General features: G+C 40.7%; 1 protein-coding gene across 3 annotated transcripts; it reads left to right on the plus strand.

Annotated features, from left to right (window-relative positions):
* Window positions 1–5,830: 5,830 nt before the first annotated feature.
* xirp1 (xin actin binding repeat containing 1) lies at window positions 5,831–18,815 on the plus strand. 3 transcript variants are annotated; one of them, XM_035671413.1, is made up of 9 exons: window positions 5,831–5,903; window positions 6,477–6,621; window positions 6,882–6,936; window positions 7,031–7,336; window positions 8,259–8,337; window positions 12,260–12,411; window positions 12,668–12,709; window positions 13,899–18,365; window positions 18,799–18,815. In XM_035671413.1, the coding sequence occupies exons 2-9, from the start codon at window positions 6,497–6,499 to the stop codon at window positions 18,799–18,801; spliced, it is 5,229 nt and encodes a 1,742-aa protein (XP_035527306.1). In that variant the 5' UTR covers window positions 5,831–5,903; window positions 6,477–6,496; the 3' UTR covers window positions 18,802–18,815. The 3 variants fall into 3 exon arrangements, with proteins under 3 accessions (XP_035527306.1, XP_035527307.1, XP_035527308.1); XM_035671414.1 differs by lacking the exons at window positions 5,831–5,903; window positions 6,477–6,621; window positions 6,882–6,936; window positions 7,031–7,336; window positions 8,259–8,337 and adding an exon at window positions 9,521–9,800; XM_035671415.1 differs by lacking the exons at window positions 5,831–5,903; window positions 6,477–6,621; window positions 6,882–6,936; ... (1 more) ...; window positions 8,259–8,337; window positions 12,260–12,411 and adding an exon at window positions 9,521–9,800.
* The last annotated feature ends 1,513 nt before the right edge of the window (window positions 18,816–20,328 follow it).

The raw sequence follows: 20,328 nt of genomic DNA on the forward strand, positions 1-20,328 counted from the left end.
TCTCTTTTCTGTTTATCTTTCTTCCCTTTGGTTCTTCTTCTTAATTCTTTCAGGGTGTAGTTGTTACATTTCATTTCTCTGGTACTGGGCCTGTGGGTGTAAATTAAGAGGCTGCAGACTGGAGTGACATCATCCTGTCCGTTGGTGCATTCCTTTCGCACTGAATAAGAAACAGAAGAGTAGGCAGATCGGTGTAAACTAGTCATTACCAAGGGCCCTTTTTGTTTCTGCAGGTTTAATCTCAGACCTGGCCCCTCAGAGAGCGTCTTAGACCGCCCGTAGAGCTCTTACAAAGAGCTCATATCTCAAATTAGTCTTACTTTGGCCTCATTATTCCAAGGACACGTCCCAGCCAGTTCCATTATCAACTCATTCTCATATAAATCCATGACATACTAACGGGCATCTCAGATCAAAGGAAGTCAGTAGATTATGTCATTTCGGTGATTTAATGTGTTTCTTAGTGGAGGCTTTGGTGTATGTGTGATCTCAAGAGGCTGTCAAATACAGAAGAAATGGGACTGAACTTGATATGTATGAAGATACAACTCAACGTATTCAGAAGAAAGAAAATAATGGAAGTGCTTTAATTATTGAGGACAAATGTTACTGCGTTCTGTGATGATTCAAAACTGGAGCCGACAATGGTCTGTTATGTTTCTCCCCTGTGAAATAAATTCCTTAAAGAAGGAAACTAGTTCATAGTTAGCGTACACAGAGTAAGAGTGGTTCTCATTCTTCTTTGGCTGTGCTCCACTTCTGTTCTGGTAAGGCCTGGTTAGACAGAAAGAGACGTTAGAGGGAGGTCTTTATGGGCAGAAGGAGACGAGCTGTTCGGTTTGAGTCCTCCCCGTTCTTTTCACTCCTGGCATGAGCCGACATCTCATGAAAGCTGACGAGTGTTGGACAATCTAGAGCTGGAGAGACAACACGGAGGAGAGCGGGACATGCTGGAGAGGGGGAGAGTGGGGCCACCTCTCTGACCTAAATACTGAGGAGATTTTGGCTCAAGACGAACTCTGTCGGACCCCTGCTGGAGCACAACATGGCTCAGGAATGTCACCCCCTACCTCCTGATTCTGTCTCGTCTACATCTCTCACCTTCACCTCATTTTCCCCTTCCATCATTTCACCTCGATGTAATTAGAAACATGCTTGTGAAACGCTGGGTTGCATTTTGAGGTGGTGAGGGTGAAGTTACCTTGCTGTGTGCGCATTTGTTTGTCCATCTGTCAAGTCTGAGACTCTGTAGTGAAGTACATGATGTAGGGAATGGAGTCACTGTAGGTAAGAAACAAACAGTATCAGTGTTATGCTTTCAGTCACACACCTATAGAATAGATGCATGTTAATGGAGAAACTGCACACAACTCAGTAGAATAGGAAGCAGAACATTTTGGGAAACATGCTTATTTGCTTTCTTGCAGAGAGTTAGATGAGAACATTGACACCATAGTGTCTATATCGATTCTACAAAGCCAGCAGCAGTTAGCTTAGCTTAAAGGTCCAGTGTGTAACACTTAGGAGGATCTATTGGCAGAAATGGAACTTTAATATTCATAGGTATGTTTTTATTAGTGTATAATCACCTGAAAATAAGAATCGTTATGCTTTTGTTACCTTAGAATGAGCTTTTTATATCTACAAACGCCATAGGTCGCCTTCCATTGAGTTTGCCATGTTGACGTCTTTCACACATTTCAAGGCCACCGTAGTTTCTCCTTCACGCTTGGATAGGGAAGGTGAAATATTGGAGCTGCAATTTGCATCTACAACGCTAGATGCCATTAAAACCTACAAGCTGAAAAGGAAACAAAGCAAAGTTACAGTTTGGGGGAAAAGAACACAGTTTAAACACTCGGACACTCAGATCATGTGCTCTATCAGAACTTTGTTGGTGGGGTTTGATCAGTTTGATTGAAAATGCTAACATATAAGCACATAACCATACAATAGGGGTGTGTATTCTCCCTCTCAGACAATTTGAAACACATCCAATACCATAACAATACAGATACATCTGTAACAATTGATGTAATTTAACTGTGCTTTTTTTTTTATTTCAGTACGGAATCAGAAATAGCCTACAAACATGGTGGAAATAGAGTTAGCTGCTAACAATAGTGTTACTTGTCTTATACTAACTGTTCCTCTATGTTGTCAGTGCATTTTGTAGTCCAATTTAGTCAGACATTTGTTTTAGTGAATGTTATGGATGGCTCATGGAGGGGACACTAAACTTCATGCTGTATAGAAGAAGCGCTTCAAACTAGCAATTGAGACCACAAGCTCATTGGCTCACATCAAGTGAGAAGTACAGTCAATACAAGCACACTGAGCCTCTCCCACTTCAAACCAGTTAAAGAGCACAGATAAAACACCACAGACATATAAACTGTTCCAATTTTGTGTTTGTGTTGGACCTCATTCATCTTAAAAACAAAGCTGACGTAGAAAATAAGTTTTCTGCCCCTTTAAACTCCACTGTGTGCCAAAGAGACACCAATCTCACTTTCTCCACTCGGAAAATGCCATCAGATAAAGACTTTGGGTAAGATTTCACAACAGTGACACCTTAAGTGATGTGTCAACTGCCATCCTTTTGTCTGTGCAGTGGTATCACTTCATGGACATGACACCAGAGAACTTCCTGTGACAACCTAATGGCGAGCTGGCATTGTGCCAAGTGTACTGCTGCCTAATCCTGGGGCCGGTGATATCGTATCTCTGTAGCATATCACTCAGGCTGCAACATCCTGGAGTGCTTTCTGTGCAACATGTAGGCTGAAAAACTGATCTGCAAGGGATCTGCTATAATGGAGAGTAACCTGCACATGCAGAACATGGACTGAGATGAACTGCAATGTATAATTCAAATGCCTTCACTTAACAGCCTTGTCATTGCTAAGAACAGTGAGACTCAAGGCTGCTATGATAATGTAATATTTTAAGGCAATGTACAGTAGATAAGTCCTTTTACTGACAAATATGATTGCCAGAATTTTACTTACAGTATATTATTTCTTCTTAAGGGCCAAGTTTGCTCATTGTATCCCTATGTTTACAGGACGGTTGCAAAAGCAAGTCAAGCTGTGGAGTGCAAAGTAGGTTACACCACTACAATTTTCAACAGAAATGATCTTATCTTCGCTGTGAGCAGCAAAAGCTGTAACAGCCAAGCAGCTGTGTGATTGGGTTTGACATTCCCCCTTCAACAATGAACCTCTTGTCAGCATTAGCCAGAGAGCTGCGGTGACCTTTCTTACAAACTTACAAATTGGCCTGTGTGACGCAACGTGGAGACAAAAGGCGCTTTCCCTGAAGGAGCATAGTAAAGACGTATGTCTCTTGTCTCATTATGTATTCAACGTTACAGACTGATAAAGTTGTGTGTATGTGTTCCTGTTCTCTTGCCACTGATTGTGTGTTGCTGTCAGTGGGAGCTCCTGTGCTCTCTGAGTTCCAGCACAGTGTATTCTGCTGTTGTTAATGCTGTCACATGTGGCTCCATGTGAGGCTTTTGCAGGAGCACACAGCAGCAGCAGCAGGAAGGAGACCTGCTCTGTTCTCAGCTGTTCAGGCCAGTACTGACTGTTCTGTGGAGCTGTGTGGGTGAGACTGTCTGACTCCCCCCTCCCTCCCCTACACGCTCAATCACTCACTGATTTCCTCTCTCTCCTTCTATTGCAGCTGGCAAAACACATGCATTAAAGGCTGACAACACAACTGTGATATCTAACTCCACTGTTACTTGTCTTCATATTCATATGTTTGTGCAATGCATTAAGGTGCACTGTGATACTTTATGGGTGCATTAGATTTTTACAAACAAAGGCAGATCACTCACCTGGTCAACTGATAAAAATAACAACAAATGTTCTGTCAACAAGCAAGCAGTTATGATGCCCTTTAACCACTTGTTATGGATGGGGGGAGGGGTGTTGTTCTGGCGCCCTCTCCTGGCTGTTGATTAATATTAAGGCAAAATACCATGAATGGTGTGTTTTTCTCCATGAATGAATTAACAATGTTCTCCTCTGGAGGTCGACAAATAGCCTATATCCGTATAAAAAAATGTCAGAAACACGAGGAATAATTCAATTGTTGGCCACTTGGGGGCAGCAGAAAGGGGAGCAAACACTGACATATATCACCTTTTACTTTATCACACAGGTTTCTATTTACACACCCAGCAGTTACTGAAGAACATTAGCATTCATTTGGAGTAGTGTTTCTGTATAAATGTATAATATTCACCCCCTTTTAGCTTTGTTTTGCTGTCTAATCTAATTTTTTAATGATACATGTCTTTATTTATATTTACATTTTCCACATTCACAGACACAAACACAGACACACACACACACACAGCCGCCCCCCCACACACACCAATGGCTACCATGGTGTGGGTCTGACCATTGGGAGAAATTTGGAGTTCATTTTGACACCGCTGTGTGGATAAGAGGAGTTGGTAATCTAACTGGCAACCCTGCAATTAGTGGATGACAACCTTTTCTACCAACTGCCACCACTTTATCTGCTAAATGCTCCACTATGTTCACTAGCTAGCCGCTAACTTTGACAGTCTGCCATTTAATGCTGCAGGTAGGGAATGCAATTTTTGTTTTCTTATGATGCAGATAGAAAGGTTGCATTGTTCATTGTTGTTGCCATCCTAGGAATTAAATATCAGTGTGTTTTTAGAGTTTTTTCATTGAGAACTGCTGCCTGCTGCGTCTGGAATGCTGCAGTAAGTGTGAACCAAACTAGACCAGCTGATAATTAACTGTAGATGCATCAGTATGAGTGACATGTTTCCCAGCGTAGTCAATTGATCCATTGGTAATATAAAATATTGATTATAGCATCCTACACCTACCTATATAAATCATACACACTGGTCCTTTAAAAGTGACACAAGTAAACTAACACAATAACATTTTTGCATAATAAGCAGTTATGGGTGTCGCATCAGCATTTATGCCCTACACATAAAAAAGCCAACCAAAACATCAGGTCTCAACTCATTTCTTATTTCTCATTATCATAGTCTGAGGGTATTCAGATTCTCAGGTTTCACATTTCACAATATGTACTCTAGTGAATTTGAATGCCTGTTAATGATCACTTCATGTTGCTTGTGTGGAAAAAAAGATATATAAATTTATTTCTGGTTTATTGGTGTATATAATTCACATGCCATGGTAGAACTGTAACTCCACCCTCTGAGCATCAGCAGACTGTTGTAATCATCAACAGGAATGAGTGCTACGTAGACTTAAATGCAACGTCAGCTTTTTCTGTGCTTTGGATATGTACAATGGCAGAATAGCAGTAGCAACACAACACATGAATCTGTTTAAGCACATTGAGGAGGAATGGTGTGTGAATGAAGGAATGTGACTCCTGCTGCAGTAATAAAGTTGCTATGATAAGCATGCAAGGTGTAGATAAAATGCTGCTGCTGAGTTCTGGCACGAGATACAGTAACAGAGCCGCTATGCCAAGCATTTCAACACCGACATCTGACTATAGCAGCTGTCATAGTACACACAGGTCTGCTCTCTGGTTTCTGTGTGTGTTTTAATGCACCACACTGTCATCACTGCCATTAGTATTTAAACTGAAAACAAGTAATTTATTTTTTAATTAGGGAGAGAGAGATTGATTTTATCTTTGTAATCTGCTTTGCATAATACAAATGCATCTTAGATTCTATTGATCTGTCAGATATTTATCAGGTGATGTTACAGTAGCAGATCTCATATCCGGAAGCCTCAAATCACAAGGTGTTAAAGGACTTTGGCCACTGGAAATTGCTGTGTCTTGTGAGAGGTGCTCCTAAACCACAAGTTAACCACAAAGCCAGAGATGCACAGGTGACTTCTGCTTTTTCTCTCCGGGTAAGGGATAAATATTCTTTGGATTTTGCAGACAGGGCAACATAATCCTATTTGCAGTGAAAGTATTGTAACTGTGTATCTATGTGTTAAAGCCGCTTATGATTTCTTACCTTTACCTGCATACGTTTATAGACTATACATTTAAATATAATTGTCTCTGTCCAAAATTTAGATACTATAATTTTTTTGAGAGTAGAATATGTTTTTTTTTATCCACATTATAATAATATATTAATTGTATGACCTACACAGTCATACTGAGGTGTAAATTTGAGTTTGCTGTCTGAGTTGGAGTTCATAAACATTAACAGAGTCATATGACTGTCAATGTGACAACCTGTTATATAATAATTCACATGAAGTTAAACCTCAGAAAAGAAAAAAAAAAAGAAAGAATTTCTGCTTTAAATGTGACAATAAGCTCTGTGATCAGTAAAAAGTGATTTAGTATTAACAAATCATACATATTTCTGTTCCAAATCATTTGTAAGCATTAACACACAATGCTGTTTTTGAATTAGGCCATTTGAGGTTATTGTCACATATTATTACTGGAATATTTCCTTATTTTAGCTGCTGTTAGAGGGACTGTTATGGAAGCGTTTGGCCTGAGAAGGACCCAGTCCTTGAGAAGTCTCTCTGGGGTTCTGGAGAGGTCATGGGTCACGCCAGCTCCCACCCGCTGGGACAGAAAATCTGTGTCTCAGATGGTGCGACAGTAAGTTCAGCACAATATATATATATGCACATTCTTGTACACATATAGCTTAAAACTGTTAGAAGCAAACTGAGAATGCTTGATTCCCAGTACAGTCCTCTTCTAGAAGCTAATGAGGAATGAAAGTTGAGCAGTGCTTTGCTCAAGGGCATGTTGACAGTTTTTTTTCACTTTTACTGCTCACAAATTCCTAAATGATTCTTGGGTTTGAATCACAAGGGTCAATGAGAATAAATGTGTCAATAAATGTGTTCAAACAGTTACCAAAGTTGTGCTGACCTAAGGAGTATTGAAAAAGTGGAGCATAAAGTCCAGGTAGGCCATCTTTTTATTTCCTTTTTCATCACGAGTAACATGTGTGACGACCATTAAAACAACAACACACATAAAAATCAATGGCTGCTTTCAGGTGTCAGAGAGCTGTGTAGACAGTCGATGGAGAAAGATGGACAGCAGGGAGAAAGCAGCCCTCTGGGCATCTGGAAGAAGCTCGACTCTGTCTAGGAGTCGCTCCATGGACTTCCTCCCTGAGAGGGAGTCCACAGGCACCAAGGCTCTGCGTGCCCTGTTTGAGTCTAAGGCCACCCTGCAGCAAGGCTTCAACAGCAGCCCTCGGCTGAACTCAGCAGCTGCTACTGGCAGTCAGACAGGGAGAGACTGCCCTCTGCAGGACTGGAGAAGTCACAACACCCCTTTGAAGGATACAAGCGTTAAGGTGTGTGAGTTTTGTACATTCGGTATTACTTTCTACATGATTCAGCATGATGTACCTACCAGATTTTACTACATTGACTGTGTTCATTGATGCATGGTTCCTTGGTTCTTTAGAGTAAGCAACCACAGAAAAATCAGTCACACACATAATGTTAATGTCCTCGGATAACATAATGCTCTTCCAGGTGCTTGCAGGCATCAAGTGACCAGATGTATAAAGTGTTAACACACCCAACAGCCCAGGCCCCATACGCTTCACCTAACAGTTCATTTAGTGCATGGATGCAGACAATAAACAGAGAACACCAGAGGCTTTAAAGAGAAACACCTGCACCTCCTGACCAAAACACATGTTCCTACAGCACACATGTTTTTAAAGGAATAGTTCTATACCACTCTCATGTCTGTGTACTAAATGAAGCTAGAGCTAGCAGGCGGTTAGCTTAGCTTTGTATCAAAACTGGAGAAAATAAATGTGGAAATTAATAAATGTATAATTTCTCATTTATTTATATTGTATAATATGTAGATGTAGGCTGAGACAGTTATCTGCCCGTGTAGAGACAAGTGTTTTATTATGGAGTTTCATTTGTTTTATGGATGCTGGCAGGCAACATTAAACATTGAACAGAGCCATGCAGTCTAGCTGTTTCCCTCTGTTTCTAGTATTTATGCTAAGGTCAGCTAATAGTCTTCTGGATGTAGCTTCATATTTAAAGGACAGATATGATAGTGGTATCGATCTATCTTCTCTAACTCTAGGAAAGTAAGTGAATAAACATATTTCCCAAAATGTCAAACTACTAATTTAAACTCCTACTAGCAGGCCACTTTCCCAAATGGGGCAACCAATTTACTGTCACTCTAGAAACACCAAAAATGCTGAAATTGTCTTCATGACTCTATATGTTGTTTATCCACAGAGAACCGCCCAGGTGGAGGGAGGAAAAGCCACTAATAGGCTGCCAGAGTCTTACAACAGAGCATCCAGATACTCACACGGTGAGCAGTGGTGCTGAATTTCATGTTAAGAGTCATTGAGCTCTGATAGGGTGGATGGGATTGGTGCCAGGGTGGCCTCAAAGGCATGAGATCACTGTTGTATTTTGGTGCCACAGTTCAGTTGTCCTCTCTTTATAGGACTATTCAGGACCACTGTGATCTTTGAGCAAGTTATTGTTTGTGTTCCTGCTGGTTCTTTTAAGTATGTATGTAGTTCAAGAGATGTATCTGTCTGTGTTAAAAACAGTGCTGGAGAATCCCCACACATTCAGTATATCATATGAATTTAGATTAAGTTACCATGGAGTAAAAATGTCAGGATCAAGGTCTCTGGGATTTAGAATCAGCATGAACATCCTGACGTAGTTGGCTGAGCACTAACCTCTGTGTCCTTTGGACCTGAGAGTTGCAAGGAAACAGCTAAATAAAGACAAGGATGTAGTGGTGTAAATGAATAACTATGTGTTTGGCACACATGCTTAAGATAGGAGTGAGGCTGTCACTGACGGCTCTGACCGTGACGCAGACCTTGGCCTTCTGAACCATGCCAATGTGTCCTGCAACTGATATTGTTTTTCAGTGTATCATAGTTGACGTTTTGACCCTGTGATGTGTCTAGTGTGAGTAAGAGACAGGAATGTGAGTGGACATCTACAGTGAGGATTACTGACAAAAATCATAGTGTGCTTTACCAAAAAACAGTGAAAATATTTAATAACGTCAGAAATTATATTTCAACCAGTAGAAAATAATGTTATATTCTACTAGCATAATCTAACACATTGGTTTTCAAAATGGGATCCGGGGACGCCCAGCAGTCCTTGAGAGGGTTCCAGGGGGTCCCCAGCAAAAAGGGGAATCATTTCATCCATAAGTAACACAATGACAGAATGTATGACTATTTTGGTCATGGATTTTATACACTTTCTGTAATAAAAAAATCAAATAGCATCAGATTGGGTACCCTGGGACAGAATCTTATATAAAATGGGGTCTGTGGTCTAATTTAGGGGTCCTTGACGTTAAAATGTTTGAAAACCACTGATCTAGCAGACAATACTAATATGAAATTGCCCACAAAACACCCACTGACACACATACTGCAAGTCCCACCCAGTGCCCGTTATAGTGGGTGACAATGTAGCTATGGGAATGGGAGGTGGAGGGGTGCCCCTGTCCCTCAGCGACTAACAGAGGTGATTGACTCAGCCGAGTAGCGGCAGCCGCCAGCCCACCCTCCCAAAATAGCCAAAGTCTTCCACTGGGGCAGCGGACTCTGATAAAAATCAGCTGTCGCTGAGGCCACAGGACTAGAAAGAGTTCAGTCACAGTGAACTGAGAAGCAGAGAGGAGCACTGAGAGAGGAGACTGTATCACACATCACAGGGGCCTTAAGAGTCAGTTATCCACCACAGCGGAGATACACAGGGAAGTGACAGTGAACGACGCTGGATGCTATTTTAGTAAGTATCATGAGAATTAACTTTATTGAAATGGAGGAAACTGATGTGTAGATAATGTAAAAAATACAAGTAGTACTGTATAATAATTACTGAGAGAGCTGCTTAAATGTGTACATTGTTTTATATTACAGTTCTTTATTCTGTCGAATGTGATTCCAGTCTGTAAGATGAGCAGAATTAATGTGGAGTGTAGACATTATTCAAAATACTTGAAGTTTAATATTATAGCAGTATGTTAGTGATAAATGACTAAAACAAGATCAATTAAAAGCATAAATCAAGTTATTAAATTATTATTATCAAATATTTATTATTATAATAATTAAATTACAGACTTTGACCGCACAAAAAAGAAAGTACGATGTTCTACTTTCCATTTTCTTTGTGAGTGACATCAGAACTAATAAAGCTCATAAATTGTTGTTACCATGCTGCTGGCATCTTCATTAAGTCTTAAGTGGCTATCAGTTCTCAGCCCCTTATCCCTAGAGACGTCTGGAATGGGAGGTCAGACAACAGGAATACTCTAGTTTACACTAATCCTAGCTTTCTGTCTTTCTATCATTAAAAGAATAGCGATGAACTATGAAGGGCGAAGCAGTATATATCTGTTATAAAAGCAATAAGTAATATCAGATATATAACTAACACAGTGGGGTGATGTAGTGTGTGTGGGTCTGAGGCCCCCCAGTATGAGCAGTCCTTTGGCATGCTGGTTTTCATTACAGTCTGTGAATGTGGCTACAATCACCAACAGCTGATGGTGGTGAAGGTGGTGGTGGTGAAGAACAAATACCAACTGCATTTCACCACCATTTGTACAGCTGCCAGTGGCCCGCAACGCCCCCACATTACTGTGCCGCTAATAGCTCCTCTTCATTCCTGGAGAATGAATCCAGATCAAAGAGATGTCAGCAGAAATTTCTTTGAATGTGTGCGAACCACAGAGAAAGGTATCCAGAAAAGTCAACAAAGCTTAATGTCTTATTTATGTCTGATTTGGTAACAACTGCATTTTACAAATCAGTATTTCACAAGCTGTTGATACCAGTGTGTATGGGTGTATGGGTGCTGATTCTCAACAGGACACGCATGGCACTCTGTTGCCTCATTCTGTCTGCTCACCCATCTATGAAAATGCTTTAAGTCCGGGCTCGTGAGAGGCGCCAGCTTGCTGGTCCATCCTTTTGTGCTGCGAGGGCTTAGTGTGTAAAAAGAGGAGGTGTGTTCAAATCTGGCCATTAGTTACAGCTGGATGGAAACACACTGGGCTGTTGACCTCGAGCCTTATTGTTCACAGCGCTGTTGTTGTTGTCTGAATCTATCACATCTAACTCAAACTGATCAGATTTTCTGCTGATACGTGCTAAGGACATTTGTTTTTCCTGATCAATCAACGATCTGTATCATTGCAATGTAAAACAGCTTAAGGTAAAATAATGCACACCAAGCTGAGATCATTTCTATGTTTTTCATGGGGGCAGGCAGTCGCATTCCTGTGGTCAGGTGTTGATGGTTTGATGGCAGAGAGCTCACAAAAACAATGTGCAAACAATCTGTGTCACTCCAGCTGAGCTAGCAGTTGCTGTTTTTTTTTTTTCTTCTTGGGCGTCATGGTCAGACCATGGCATGCAGTTTGGTGAGGGTCCCAGGCAGCAGGCGGGCTGTGTGGGCCTATTTGTCTTGTCAGCTACTGGGATCAAAGCCTTTGTAAAATTACTTGTTTGTATCAATGTTTGTCTTTAGCACAATAAATCATATGAAGAGGTTTATTTAAATAAAAAGTCCCACAAGCTACTCTGTTAAACTACTCTCAATCTGTTAGGGTGCCATATACTGTAGGCCTTGTTGCAGATTAAATTGTTTCCACAAGTTAACAGAGAGCTACAGCAGTGATAACAAAGTTTCCAACATCACTATAAATACACACACTATAAGCATCACTATAAATACACACACACACACACACACAGTGTTATCATTAATCTTGTTGCTGGCACTAGAGACACTCTGCTCTGCTTATTTTGGGATACATCTGAGGTCTACTTTTACAATTGTGTGTCAACAAATCTAAGATAGTAAAAACAATACCATCTAAACATTATTTGACTTTATTACATGGCTTTGTTGAATACCTGATTCTGATTGGTCAATTGCAGTATTCTACAGTGTGTTATTTCTAAATACCAGACAATGATATGAATATCAAACCATTGCTATGGGCACAGTTCTTTCAGTAAAGTATAAAATAAAATCCTTTTAAATTATTGATTTCTATAGCAAGTAGCCATGTAATAAGCAGGATAATGTACAACAAGCGGGTCATTATTAACATAAGAAACCCCAAAAGGGTGATGCTGGACCTTGACTTGCTCAGTTATTTTTATCTTATTGAGAACATTTTATAAATATTTCAGGTAGATATGATATTGGATTTTATTTTGTCTTTTGTATTGCAGATGACAAATATAGTCCACCACTGACTAAGGGGGGCACCCCAACAAGACAAACCAGAGACAGGATATCTACTTCCTCCTCAGTGAGAGACAGATCAGCTATCTATCTGTCAAAAGCAGCAGCTATCGACTCCACAGGAGGCTCAACACAGCCAGTGAGTTCCTGAAATGCCTCCCATACCTCCCTACACACTCAAGTCAAGAGCTTTGATAGAGAATGAACACTGCTCTGTCACAATCGGAGCAACTCAACATTTTACAATAAATCTATTTCATACTTTAAATGTTTATTACACTGATTTGTGTATAGCACATGTGCATCAGAGTGCTGATATATACTTTTACAGGAAATAATTGTACTCATGAGCCAAACTGATCTAAATCACACTTTATTTCTCTGTTGATAAACAGGAATTCATTGGTACTCCAGGAACGAGGGCTAAAAACAGCAAGGTACGGTATAGTTCTCTTCCCATTCTTTACTACAGTGTGGCGGTTTTGAGTGCTGTGTAACTGACTCTTATTTTGTATGACCAAAGACACAGTTAACCTTTGACCTAATACTTTAAAAGCAACACAAATAGTAACAAATTCCATTTATGTTTAGATAAAAGATCTTCAGAACAACTTATCTGTTTTATGTACAGCGCCATATTCTTTTCCCATGGCTTCGGCATTACAATCATTGTCAATCAATCACAATTTTATCAGTACAGCAGAACAACAAAGGAAGAACTGAAATTCCTAAACTGTTCACAGAATATGAAGCAGCTAAAATCAACATTTTATACTAACAATGGATCAAATGACTATGTGTATGTGAAAGGTGTGGCTCACAGTGACAAACCCACAGATAGGTATTACCCAACTATAAAGTTCCTCTCAGCTCTATGGAACATTTCAGTGTCTTTCAGCTCATTTGTTTTGGTTTTCCGACCCACAACTCTACTATTTTGGTTCAGTTGCACCATTCTTATGAGTGTTGTTTTCGACCGCAGGCAACCATTTTAAGCAATAAAGCTCTAAAAACCCACTGTGGTGAACATTGTGTCACATATAGCAACTAAGGGGCCAGACATTTATGATAAGATAAGATACGATAAGACAAGGTAAGACAAGATAAGATAAGATGTACCTCACCTGTAGGGGAAATTCAAATTGGCACAGGGGAATGTAGACTACTTCAAGTGAATACTTCAAATGAAGAGTAATGTTGCTTTATTGGTGCCACATTTGCTAATAAGTTTACCATGTTTAAAAGGTGGTAATATATCAGGGTTGTGTTTACAGCTTGTTTCCACTGCCCTTAAGTAACCAAAAAATAAGTTAATGCCAGTTTAATGTAGATTCGTACTTTCAGGTGTTTCGGTTGGAGGCAGAAATTTAGCTATTAACATAATTTAGTGCATTTACTGTGTGTGTGTACAATGAGATGGTATGCTTACTAACAGCTATGAAGTGTTTTGTTAACCCTGGTGTGACAGAAGATGGTTTGCTGTGAAAAATATCAAGCGAACACAGAAAAAGGTAAAGTATGGCTTCACTTAAATGCTAATCATTCTAATATTTGCACATACTTTAACTAACTGTTTTTCATAACTGAAACCTGACAATATTACTCCAATCTGTATTTCATTTAAAGATGACTGAACCAGCCAGGAAAATCACAGTTTCACAATCATCTCATGGTGAAGACGACCTGCCTCCCCCCCCACCTCCTCCCGTACCACCTAGACCCCTCGACTATGAAGGGCCTTCAGAATTAACTAGCCTCCCTGTTCCTCCACCTAAAGAAACATTCTCCACGTTCTACCAGCAACGGCAGAAGAGTGAGCTAAAGAGGCTCTTTAAACACATCCACCCAGACCTACGGGCGAGTCTTGATGATGCCGTGGATGATGAGATATTGAAGGCAGTGCAGTCAGAAAACGCAACAGCAGACGCAGCTTATCAGTGTGAAGTGCAGTCCATGAGGTGGATCTTTGAGAACTGGACTCTAGACAACATTGGGGATCCTCATACAACCAAGAAGCTGCTGTATGATGAAGAGTTGAAAGGTGGAGATGTCAGAGGCACTTCCTCTGTGTTTGAGCATACTGACAGCACCCAACAAATGTCTGCTAAAAGACAGACTTCTGTAAGAGGGGATGTGAGAACATCAATGTGGTTGTTTGAGACCCAGCCCTTAGATTCTCTAAATCAATCAAAAAGAGAAGAAGGCGAACTGGTCGAAGCAGTGTTGAAAGAACCCATCCAGCCAGGAGATGTGAGAGGGACTCGACTGCTTTTTGAGTCTAAACCATTAAGCGACTTGGGACGCTGCAACTCCATAGAAGACCATAGCTTCCTCAAACTGAGATCTGAGCTTCAGGAGCAGAAAGGAGACATCCAGAAGACTCTAAAACTCTTCCAGGCAGAACCCTGCTGTGCAATCAGGGACAACAGTGGCAATATCCATGAGATTAAATCCATCTGCAGGGAGGAGATCAACAGCAGCAACATCAGTACTGCCCGTTGGCTTTTTGAAACTCAGCCTTTGGACCTAATAAATAAGGGAACTGATGGGGTAAAAATAATTCGGGGTATATCTCTGGAAGAGGGGCAAAGAGGAGGAGTTGACCAAAAGAGGTGGATGTTTGAAACTCAGTCATTTGACACAATACAAGAGGTTGTAGGAGTGGACAAGTTTGAAGGAACGGTGGCTGAATGCGCAGAAGAAGCTGATGTTGTCAGTAAGAGAAAGCTCTTTGAGATGCAACCCTTGGCAGCACTAAAAGGAGACTCTGCAGAAAAGTCTTTGGAAAAGGAAGAAATTATCGGGGGAGATGTCAAGACTTCCCTGTGGCTATTTGAAACTCAACCCATGGAGACCCTTAATGATAGCTATGAAGTTGGGTCTTTGAAGAAAGTTACCCTTTCTACTGATGAACAAGGTGAAGTGAAAGGCAAAAAACAAATATTTGAGAGTTGCAGTATGCAAAACAACATCTCGTTCAAGAAACAAGAGATTGAAAAGGGCGATGTTAAGGGATTCAAACATCTTTTTGAAACCATTCCTCTGTGCAAAATTACTCATTCAGATGAGGAGATAATTGAGAAGGAAAACGCTATTGCATCAGGAAATGTAAAAGATAACAAAGCAATGTTTGAGACAACCCCTTTATATGCAATAAAGGACAGCTCTGGAAACCTCCATGAGGTCACAACAGTCAGCCGAGAAGAGTTCATCAAAGGGAAAGTCCAAAACTATAAGTGGATGTTCGAGACCAAGCCTTTGGATGAGCTTACAGAGGGAAAAGTAAATGTTGAGGTAATCAAAGGCATCACCAGACAGGAGGATAAAATGGGCGATGTCAAGATGGCAAAGTGGCTTTTTGAAACCCAGACAATAGATGGGATCCATTCCAAGTTCAACAAGACAGAGCAGAACGCTTCTATAGAAGAGGAAGCTCAGAAAGGTGATGTCAAGACCTGTAAATGGTTATTTGAGACTCAACCAATGGACATTTTGTATGACAAAGCAGAAAAAGTTAATGATAAAGAAGCCATTGACAATACCAATGTCAAGTCTATTACTTGGCTTTTTGAATCACAGCCTCTGGACAGCATCAAAGATGGCGAAGAGTACAATTTAAAGCTGTGTAGCACCATACAGGATTCTGTGAGATCGGAGGTTGGTGTCCAAACAGTCAAACATCTTTTTGAAACAGAAACCTTGGATAGAATAAGAAAGGATGCAAATTCTGAACACGATGTGAGATGTGTCAGCCAGATCAACTTTCAGTCTGGAGATGTGTCACGAGTCAAAGAACTTTTTGAATCTCAGTCCCTTGATGAAATAGGATCTGAAATGGTGACAAAAACATCTGATGAACAGAACAAAGATGAACACATGGAAAAAGGTTCAGTACATACATTTACTTGGATGTTTGAGAACTGCCCCATGAACCTGATCAATAAAGACAATGATGATGCAAACATTCAGAGAGTCAGTGGCGAAGAGAGTGGTGATGTACAGAACAAAAAGTTTATATTTGAAACTTCCTCACTGGACCAAATCCATGATCAACCCCTTGAACAGAAGTCAGACTCTGTGGAACAGCCTGTGAGCAATGTTGACGTAAAGTCCAGCACCATGATGTTTGAGTCCTTGCCACTATATGCCATTAAAGACAAAGAGGGCCAGTTTCATGAAGTTACAACTGTGAAAAAAGAGGAGGTAATGAGCAGTGATGTAAGAGGAGCAAGGTGGATGTTTGAGACAAAACCCCTTGATGCCATCAAGGCAGAGAATGAAGTTTATGTGATCCGAGCTGTCACCCAAGAAGACGTCAAGAAAGGAGATGTCAAATCAGCCAGATGGAAGTTTGAGACACAACCCCTGGACTCCCTTACCAGCCGGGATGAGCCCTCTGTCAGGGTCATTGAAGACTTAAGAAGTAGTAATGTGCAGCTCAATAAACAGGTATTTGAATCTGAGCAGTCAAGTAACAAGTTTGTGCGAATGGTTAGTGTCACTGATGTCCAGCGTGGTGATGTCAGGACCTCCACTTGGCTCTTTGAGAATCAAACCATTGACAGTCTGAAAGGGGAACCTCAGGAGCAAAGTCCTGTAAAAACAGTCCACAGAGAAGATAGCCAGAAAGGAGATGTCAAACGCTGCACTTGGCTGTTTGAATCGCAGCCGCTGGACAAAATCAGGGAGTCTGAGGATACCTTAGTGCAAAGTACTGAGGAGGAGATACCAAAAGCTGATGTGAAGTGCACTACCTGGCTCTTTGAGACCACTCCACTGGACAAAATTACTGCAAATAGTGTTGCTGACACCCTGTCCTATCTGTATCAAATGACTTTTGTTCACTCAAGTGGCATCATAATAGAAGCAAATGAGAGTAGAAATGTTAATATGGCAAAATATCTGCTTGAAAGCAACAAAGGTGTGCAAATCCAGAAGGAGGAAGTTGTTGGGGGTAACATCAGGAACATCATGTTACAACTTTTACTCAAACCAACCCTAAAACCCCAAGTTAGCCTTCTTAGAGAAGTGGAGAATGGTAAAGTGAATACCACAGTTGTAGAACTTCCAGTCTACCAGTCACCCACAATTATCAATCTCGAGAGGGATCAAAGAGTACAAAACATTGTCCAAATGATCGATGACTTGCTTGCTCAAGATAAGGACTTGAAAAAAGGAATCATAATGCAAGAAACTGCAGGGGGACAAGCTGAGATGTCAGTTTATTCACTCATCTGCAATTATGAAACCAACACTGAGAGTCAAGTTAGAGAGAAGGGAGATGTAAAGTCTACGATTGGAAATCTCTTAGCTACTGCCAACAGCCAGAGGACTGCAGCATCATGCAGAGTGGATGAAAATGAAAAAGGAAATGTGAATTTGTTCAAAAGTTGCATTGAGAAAGGAGATCTTCACTATCTGAAAAGTCTTCATACTGAGGCATCAGGAGATGAAGTTGATCACAGCCCTCTGACTGAGGAGCATAGTGATATAGTTCAGGGGGATGTGAAGGAAGCAAAGAGAAGTCTCTGTCAGCAAAAAGAGCCAGTAGAGCGAACCATTTCTGATGTTTTGCCAGGGGATGTCAAGAACACCAAAAAGGTTTTTTCATCTGAGTGCTCTTTCAGTGTTGACAACTGTGTTTCAAAGGAAGAAATCATCCCTGGTGATGTCTTATCAGCAAAGCAACAACTTGCAGTACAGCCACCTATAATGGTAGAAAAAGAGGACATTGTGGCTGGGGACATCAAGGCAACAATGCAGTCATTAGAACGTGCAAAGCAACAGAGCATGTCTGTGGAACGGGAGATTGTTAAACCTGGAACTATCTATGACATGGACTTGTCAGCTGAAGGTACTGAAATAGAAGAAAGCCAAACACAAAAAGAGGTCATTATATCTGGAGATGTGAAAGCAGCAAAAAAGTCCCTCGAAATGGCTAAGCAGCAAAGCATGCATGTGGAGCGTGAAGTCATTGTCCCTGGAAAAATATACAACCTGAATGTCACAGCACAAGAGGAAAGCTCCTCAGCAGTGATGCAATCTACATGTTCGTCTGCCTCCAGATGCCAGCAAAACAAGACTTATCCAAAGGTCAGTAATGCAGAGAAAAATCAGGAAAGCCATGTTTCCTTTGAGGCTTGTCAACAAAGTGCAGTTATAGTCAGTAATTGTGCACCAGAATCACTGCCAACTTTTTTAAGTTATGAGTGTAATGGACAGACAACAGAAGATGAGACAGAAGAAGTTTTCAGAGGAGATGTGAAGGCAGCTATTAGATCTCTACAGAGTGCAGCAACAGAGCAGAAGCTCACAGATAAAGAAGATATTGTAAAAGGTAATGTCCAATTGGCTCTGCAGTCTCTTGAGAAGTCTAGTGTAAATGTATCCAAAGGAGACTATAAAGCTGCAATGATATACAAAAATTCAGGGAAGACTTGTTCAGGGAGCAACAAGACTGTTCACAAGCAGTGTGTTGTGGTGTCTATGCCTCCATCTGACACAAAATTGTCTCCTTCAATTTCAGTAACCTGTGAAGGACAACCATCCATTACAACACAGAATTCAACACCCAACCCTGTAGCAAATGGAAACTCTAAATCATCCACCTCTGAGAGTGTAACTCCGCCTCCACTCCCTCAAAAGACAAGTGAAAAAATGCAGAAGCCAGCTTTACCGCCAAAGCCACGATGGACAAAATCAGTAATTGTGGAGGAACAGAATATTTCACCAATTCCTGCTCCCGAAGTTGCTTGCCCCATTAAAAACAACATAAAAAGTGCAGTTACTCCTCCAAAACAAAGCAAAGCATTTCCTACGCCTTCTGCAGATACACTACAACAAGAAACCACAACATATGGCAAAATTAGTAGAGAGACCTTGCATGAAACATACCACCAAAACTATGTTGATCAAGCAGTGCAAGACTCAAATCAAACAACGGAACGTCTACCAATGGACTTGAAGGCTCAGGAAAATAAGAAAAAGAAAACAGCACCACTTACAGGGAACAAATCAGATTGCCAAGAAATGATGTCAAACAGCACTGAAGTCAAAATGGAGAAAAATGTTATACAGAAAATTAATGCAGCTGAGGAGATACAAATGTGCATGAAGAATTATGCAGAAGATGGTAAACATGAAATGAACATGAGCTTGCAAGCTGCTCTACAGAACTTTGAAAGAAAGGAAAGTGAGACTCTGGGCCAAAGAGCCCCTTTGTTGTCCAAGAAGGTAAAAGTAGTAAATGATGACGGTGAGCATAAACAAACCAACAAAACCAGTGCTCAACAACAAAAATCATATTGCAAAAAACAACACAACACAGATGACACACAGCAAACATCAATGACCAAAAGTCAGGTTGATGTATGCCATATACAGCAAAATTACCTTAATGAAAAACAACCCAAACTTGAGGATAAAGTTGTTTTAAGAGAGAAGAAAGTAAAGGAGACAGATGATGAAAGACGACAAAGGCTTTCTGTCCACAAGGAGGAGATCATGAAAGGAAATGTGAAAGCAGCCATGGAAATCTTTGAAAATTTGAAAAAACGAGAGGAACTCAAAGGAATCCTGTTTCAAGTGCAAGAAATAGAGGGAGAAACCAGCAGTGCAGACGTTAGCTCCTTGAAGACATTATATGACAATGTCCCTGCCTGGATGGGTGCACCAAGTAGAAACGCAAATCGTAAAACGGAGGAAAAGAAAGTTGAAGTAGAGACACAGGACGATGATCTAGAAAGCATCTCCTCGGTCGAGACTGCATTTGAAGATCTGGAAAAGGCAAGCAAGGAAATAATGAATCTGAAGGAACAAACGTTAGCAAAGCTTCTTGACATTGAAGAGGCAATTAAAAAGGCTTTGTACTCTGTCTCCAATCTGAAATCTGAGGCTGACATTGCAGGGTTGTCAGGACTGTTTGATGAATCTTTGAAATCTGAGCAAAACCTTCAACCTGCCAACAACATCAGGAAAATAAGCATTGTGTCAAGCAAGGCGAAATCGGGTCAAATCAAAGAGACGTCTTCAGATTCAAATTCTTCTAAACAAGAAG

Source organism: Morone saxatilis, unplaced genomic scaffold, assembly GCF_004916995.1.
Source record: "Morone saxatilis isolate NCDOM2014 unplaced genomic scaffold, NCSU_SB_2.0 Contig23, whole genome shotgun sequence".
In the NCBI taxonomy this organism is placed as follows: domain Eukaryota; kingdom Metazoa; phylum Chordata; class Actinopteri; family Moronidae; genus Morone; species Morone saxatilis.

Bases quoted from the DNA above. Each gene is read 5' to 3' on its own strand.
- xirp1 (XM_035671413.1), top strand. From the start codon at position 6,497: ATGGAAGCGTTTGGCCTGAGAAGGACCCAGTCCTTGAGAAGTCTCTCT. The intron at 6,622-6,881 runs GTAAGTTCAGCA...GTGTTCAAACAG, and splicing joins GTGTCTCAGATGGTGCGACA to TTACCAAAGTTGTGCTGACC. The intron at 12,710-13,898 runs GTACGGTATAGT...TTTCATTTAAAG, and splicing joins CGAGGGCTAAAAACAGCAAG to ATGACTGAACCAGCCAGGAA.